Consider the following 6,639-nt stretch of genomic DNA (forward strand, 5'->3'; position numbering starts at 1 on the left):
TTTTTCATTACCTTAAAATATTAGTCTATTTTAAAAAATTAAGCACTAAAATAATAAGAATTTATTATTTTGTTTTTCTTTTAAATTCATTAACAACATAAAAAGTACAATTATAACAATTGATATTTTCAAAAAAAATATACTATCAAAGGATAATTTTGAAATATTAATATTTTTAAAATTTAATAATTATACTATTAAAAAAAAGTTAGATATTATTTGGAGACAAAAGGAGTATTGACCAACTGTCTATAAAGCAAAAGACTCAAAAGACTCCCAACACAACATACCGAAACTGAGAAAGAGGGAGAAAGATGAGTGGCAACCTTGAGTTTCCAATGAATGGTGGAGATGGAGCCAACAGCTATTCCAAAAATTCTCGATATCAGGTACTTACTTTATTTTTTATATATCTCTTTGGTTGAATAATAATAATCAAATCATTATTGTGAAAATTTTCACCCAACCCAACTAAATGTAAAGAAATAAATTTCATTACAAGATTCTCTTAAAATATATTAATATATATATATATATATATCTCATGCTAGTGTTTTTCATACAAATTGATACATGTAAAATTTTTCATGAAGATTTATCAAATTAGATTCATATTAATGAATTTTTTGTGTGAGAACAAAGATTGGTATGAATCTGAACCAAAACTTGCAACACCAATTAAAATGACATATGACTCCATAAAATACTAAGGCCTTGTTTGGTTTGACTTTGGGAGACAAGCTTTCAAAAAATATCAAAAAATATTTTGGGAAGAGAATTTAGAAATTTTTGTAGTTTGTTTAGTTGTATATTTTGAAAATAGTTTTGGAGTTTGGGAGATTTGATATTTTATTATAATTGAGTAGATATATGTGAGAGAAAAAGTGATTGAAAATGAGAGAGGAGAGATAAAAAGTGATTGATTAATGTGTAAGAGAGAGAAAGTGATTTTGAAATTTTTTTAAGAAAAATTACAAACCAAACAAAATTTCCAAAAAACATTTTCAAATTTTTTTCCCAAAGCCAAACCAAACAAGGCCTAAACTTTTTTGTAGGAGTTCCTCCCATTATGATGAGAAGTGATGTCCAAATTTCATTATAGTCTTAAACTAATATTACAAAAGAAAATGGCTAATTACGTCAATGGTCCTCCTAATTTCTTCAAAGTTTTAGTTTAGTACTTGTACTTGTACTTGAATTTCATTAATTTGGTTCTTCAACTTTTTGATTTGTTCCAATTCGATCCGTATAACATTTTTAAGGTTTTGTCTATTATACACTTGCCCCTTAAGTTTTGTTGTATCATGAATTTTTTTTTTAATCAAAATTTGTAATTACAATTATTGATTTATAATTTTAACAATAGTCTTGTTTAATATTATTTTTTTTAATTATTTAATTTTAAGTCCACTATGCTTCCAAATGCGGACTAATTTATTAATAAGTCTTGTAAAACTCAAATTTGAAATTCTACACATGCCTTTTCTAAGGTTATTTACACCTTAATGCTAGCAAGTTACTACGGATTGTCCAACGTGCAGCAAATAAAAGAAAATTTAATCTATTTCACTGATTTTCTAAACGATTGAATCTATTATTCATTAAATATCTATATCTTAGTTAAGATTATATCTTAATTCAAATTAAATATTTTGAATCCTTTTTTGTAGTGATGATGGCAACAATAATATATATAAATTTGGTCTATTTTTGCAGGGTGAAGCCATAAATGTTGTAAAGGAAATGATCATAGAGGCAATTGCTAAAAAGTTTGACATAAGCCTTAGTTTTAGTTCAAACACTATTAGAATTGCAGATTTGGGTTGTTCTGTTGGGCCAAACACTTTCAATGCTATGAAAAGTATCGTAGAAGCCATTGAATGGAAATACCATTCAAAAAATCTCACAACTGAGACGCCTGAATTTCAGTTGTTCTTCAATGATCATGCTTCCAATGATTTCAACACCCTTTTCACTACTCTGCCTCCTGATAGGCAATACTTTGCTGCAGGAGTGCCAGGCTCTTTCTACGGTCGGTTATTCCCCAAGTCCTCTATCCATTTGATGTATTCCTCTTTTGCACTCCAATGGCTCTCTAAGGTACCAGAAGAGTTGTTGGACAATGGCTCTCTTGCATGGAACAAAGGAAAGATTCATTATACAATTGCCTCGAAAGAAATCACTAATGTTTATGCAGCACAATTTGCAAAGGACATGGATGCCTTTTTCAATGCTAGAGCTGATGAGATTATAGTGGGAGGAATGATGATATTGATCATGCCAGGTCTCGCTGATGGCGTTCAATATTCTCAGGACCCAGGTCGTCCGTTTTTTTATGCTTTCAACCAGAGTCTCCTTGATATGGTGAAATTGGTGAGTCAAAATTAAGTATTATTCAATAAAGGAGGTTAATGTTTGGACTAGAAGTCTGAACATGTACTTAGGATCATAAGAAGAATGAAGACAAATTGAACCAAAAATGTGTTCTACTTTTTTCTTAATTTTAGTTTCTCTAACTTTGAACTCAATTGGAAGAAAAATAAATAAATAACGGCTTCCCTTCTTGTTCTACTAATTTCGTAGGAATATTTCTGAACCAAAATGCATAACGAATCTTTATATCTTTCATAAATCTGTGCCCTATTTTAATGTTACTTGAGTGAGATTAAGAGAGTGGACCTCCAAGGCCAAGACATTAATGTTAATCTTTGTGGCAGGGAATGATCAATGAAGATGAAGTGGACTCCTTCAATTTGCCTTTGTATACTACCTCTCCCAAAGAGATGACAAAGGTAGTAGAAAGAAATGGGTGTTTCAGCATAGAGAGAATGGAGGTAAGCGATACCAGGCCAAAGAATGATGGACCAACTAATGTGCCAGCAATACTAACGCACTTTAGAGTTGGCTGGGAAGGAATTTTCACCAAACACTTTGGGAGTAAGATCTTCGAAGAACTGTTTGAACGAACTCTTAATAAATCTGCGGAGATTTCCTCCATGTTGGAATCAAGCTGCGGGAAAGGAACCCAACTATTTTTGGTTTTAAAGCGTAAATGATTTGAGTTCATGTTGCCTTCGCCTCAATGTAATGAGGAGAAATTACGTACGTGCACGCTTTAAAAAGGTGCACATCACAAGAAAGTTATGACATTTTGTGGTAAAGTTATGAATAATGAATTTATGGTGTGTATCCTAAAGTTAGGGATGTCAATGTTATGACACTTTGTAATTTTTGTAATGACGTTTTATATTGAAAGAAATTTATGTTTTTGTAATAAAAAAGTTATGGCATTTTGTGTTTAAGTTATGAAATTTTGTAAAAATGTAACGAAAGGCATACCATATGCACATTTTTTAGAGGCTTTATTAACTAATGTAATAGAGGCGTTATTAACTTTGATAATTATAACAAAACCCTCACAGTATTCTTATCACTTCAGTTTACACTTCCGTTAGTTAATTTTTTTACGGAATCGGTCATCTTGATTTGTGTGCACTGATTCTCAAGTGGACTTGAAACTTGAGAGACAGATGATATTTCAGTTAGGATGTTGCATTTTGATAATTTATAATCACCTTAACTGTTTTAGAATTGCACTACATTGACAACATCAATTTTATCCGGGACTGATTCAGTTCAAAATTCAAGAGATTAAAAAGTTTTCATGCTCTGTCCATGTTATTCTAATGTTAATAGAGTATATTAAGTTAATTTTAAAGTCAATTCCAGTGAACGAAGGAATTTAGGCCATGTTTGTTTGGGCGGACTGGATTAGCATTCCCATGACTAATAGTCCTAGGATTACGAATCCGTTGGATTATGTATCCTATCTTAACTAATAGCCAAGTTTAAAATAATTAGACCGTACTTCAATTGTTTAACCAAACATCGGATTAATAATTTTATTGAACTATTAGTCAAATCCCAAGCTCATATCCACCCAAACAAACATGGCCTTAGTGTATATATGTCTTGATTTACATGCATCTAGGCCCGATTGAATTTAAAATTTGAGAGATGAACTCTCCAACTTGGTACCTAATATTTAAAATTATTCTGAAATTTGAGAATTTAATTGTACAGAAAAGGAATTAAAATTGTATTATTTTCACGCAAAAAATTGGGAGTGACTTTTGGGACTAAAAGTCCGAGGTCGTAAAATTACATCTTTAACCCCACCTTAATGGCTGATTTTACTCCCTCTCCGTCTATAGTCAATTCTTACTTTCTTTGTAGAATTGATTAGTCCAAGGCACCATGTGGTTCTATCCCTAATCAATAACAAATCATCAATTTTTTTTTTTTTTTTTTTTTTTTTTCAATCATTTAACACAAAATTTTAAATTCTATATCTTCAATTAATCACAATACATATAAAACACTACGTGACACTATTCTTAGACCAATAAAGAACTTTCCCCTTTGTAGCCTTAACTTTTACACCATTAATTACACATCTTACATCATCATCAAAGATGTGAATCTAATAAGCCATTTTGATTTTTTATCAAGTGCAAAAAGAAAAGTGAATGATTTTTTTTTATATAAATATTTTTTGACTTTTTTTTTAATTTTTTAGTGATTTTTTTACTTTTGAATTAAAATGTGAAGTTCCCAAACGATTCCAAACCTAATTTTTAAAAATTTATTTAAATTATTTTTTTCTAATAAGATATAAACAAAAAACTAACAATTAATTCTTCAAGCTTACCAAGCCAAGTTCAATAAATTATTAATGATCACATATAACTTCTATAAAAGGGTAAAAAAAATAAATGAGCCATCATTAGGGGTGCAACTTGGGCGGGTTCGGTCGGGTTGAGAGTTTACCCAAGCCCAACCCGAATTGTGTTTGGTAGTGCCCAAGCCCGCCCAAGCCCGACCATCAACCCAAGCATGGCTGCTCAAGCCCGGACCAAGCTTTATAATTTGAACTCAGGTTAGCCCGAATTGCCCGAATTGCACTAGACAACATATAGCTTCTGCAATGGTGCTTCTCCAAACAAGCCCTTTAGAATGCCTACTCTATTTGAAGAAGCTGTTGGAGCCTGGTGGCACTAGCTTGTTTGAGTTGAAGACACAGATCACACTCTTAAGAAACAGAGTCAGCCATTGGCATTGGGATGGGACACTCAAGCCAGCCAAAAAAAAAAAATATTAAGGACATCTATTTAATTTAATTTATATATATATATCATATAATTTCTATAATATATTAAATGCAATTTGAGTTCGAGTTGCTCGGGTTAGCCATTGATTTTGCCCAGCCCGACTTGAATTACAATTCGGGCATCAAAAATCTGCCCAGGCCCATCCAGATTATAAGATATTGTTGCCTAAGCCCTAAAAAACTCGGGCTGGGCACGGGTTGCTCTGGTTGAACCCACCTGAGTTGCATCCCTAGCCATCATAAAGGTATCAAACTTTTCTTTATAGGAGTCGTATTTGAGAACTTACACTACAAAGGGTGTTACACAACTATTAGGCAAAATATCCTGGTTAAAATAGTCCTGACGTTAGACATTCATAGAGTTCGTTTGGAAATTAACTATTTTAAATGACTTTTTAATTTTTTTTACAAAAAGACGTATAAAAAAATGAAGAGAATGATATGATAACTTGGTTTATTTTAACCAAGAAGTCACTCCCCAAACAAATATATTTACATAAATTGCATAATTGTTTAGGAAAATGCTTCGGTTTGCAATACATACCGTATACAACTCTACCACAAAATTACATAAGTTTAACACAAAGTCACGTAAGTCTATTTATAAAAGTGAACTTACACGAATTTATGCTTAACTCATGCATTTTTGTGATATGACTTATGTAAATTCTTGAGAACTGATGCAATTTTGCAATCTTATGGTAAGATTGCATTCGGTGTACATTATATACCAAAAAAAATTGTTGGAAAATGACTTTGAAAATCCTTATTTTTTGCTAAATCTGAGTATTAATTAAGGTGAGACCCAAGCGTTATTTTTAGCGTTTTTCATTGGGTTCATGTTTAATGCCGTGTAGTGAATAAAACCGTGCATTTGGTTGCTCAAAACCATTTTTGGATGAATGAGAATTCAACGCGAGTTTTTGGGTTTGTGGAAATAGCGTTAGGTGGGTTTCTTACACATTTGTGAAATGTGTTTCTCTCACATTGGAAAGGTTTAAGGTTTTGAATGGGTTTATATACCTTAGCTTGGGATACTTGGGATGGGCCCCAAGGGGTACCCAAGTTTGTGGAAGGGTAATATTATGGGTATAGTGAGCTAGACCCATTGGACCCAAAACAAAAACCACACGTGCGCGCCACGAGTGTGAGGTTGGGTTTTGGGCCAAAAATATTTGTAATTTATTTATTTTTTTTATTTTGGTTTCAAAATTCAAAATAAATTGGTCTTGATTTTTTCCTTCACCCAAACAAGTCCTTAATGGGTTCAGACCCATCCGAACAGGTTTATACCTGTTGAATTCAAATTTGTATCTGTTCAAACTTATTTGTAACTATTCAATCTGTCTGAACAGGTTTTCTACCTATTCAGAAAAGCCACTTGCTTTCCTATGTAAAGCCTGCATTCTAGCAATTCTTGGATCAAAAAATTCCCTCAAATTTTCGTCTCTCTTCTTCCCTTTCCGTCT

At 32.1% G+C, this 6,639-nt stretch overlaps 1 protein-coding gene across 1 annotated transcript; it reads left to right on the forward strand.

Moving 5' to 3' along the window:
• Nucleotides 1–240: 240 nt before the first annotated feature.
• LOC114288239 (loganic acid O-methyltransferase) lies at nucleotides 241–3,302 on the forward strand. The gene is made up of 3 exons (XM_028231724.2): nucleotides 241–389; nucleotides 1,717–2,373; nucleotides 2,718–3,302. Exons 1-3 carry the CDS (start codon nucleotides 315–317, stop codon nucleotides 3,054–3,056), a joined length of 1,071 nt encoding a protein of 356 aa, XP_028087525.1. The 5' UTR covers nucleotides 241–314; the 3' UTR covers nucleotides 3,057–3,302.
• Nucleotides 3,303–6,639: the final 3,337 nt, after the last annotated feature.

This window comes from Camellia sinensis, chromosome 5 (genome assembly GCF_055761805.1).
Source record: "Camellia sinensis isolate YWXY chromosome 5, ASM5576180v1, whole genome shotgun sequence".
NCBI classification, from domain to species: domain Eukaryota; kingdom Viridiplantae; phylum Streptophyta; class Magnoliopsida; order Ericales; family Theaceae; genus Camellia; species Camellia sinensis.

Bases quoted from the DNA above. Each gene is read 5' to 3' on its own strand.
- LOC114288239 (XM_028231724.2), top strand. From the start codon at position 315: ATGAGTGGCAACCTTGAGTTTCCAATGAATGGTGGAGATGGAGCCAAC. The intron at 390-1,716 runs GTACTTACTTTA...CTATTTTTGCAG, and splicing joins CCAAAAATTCTCGATATCAG to GGTGAAGCCATAAATGTTGT. The intron at 2,374-2,717 runs GTGAGTCAAAAT...TCTTTGTGGCAG, and splicing joins TCCTTGATATGGTGAAATTG to GGAATGATCAATGAAGATGA.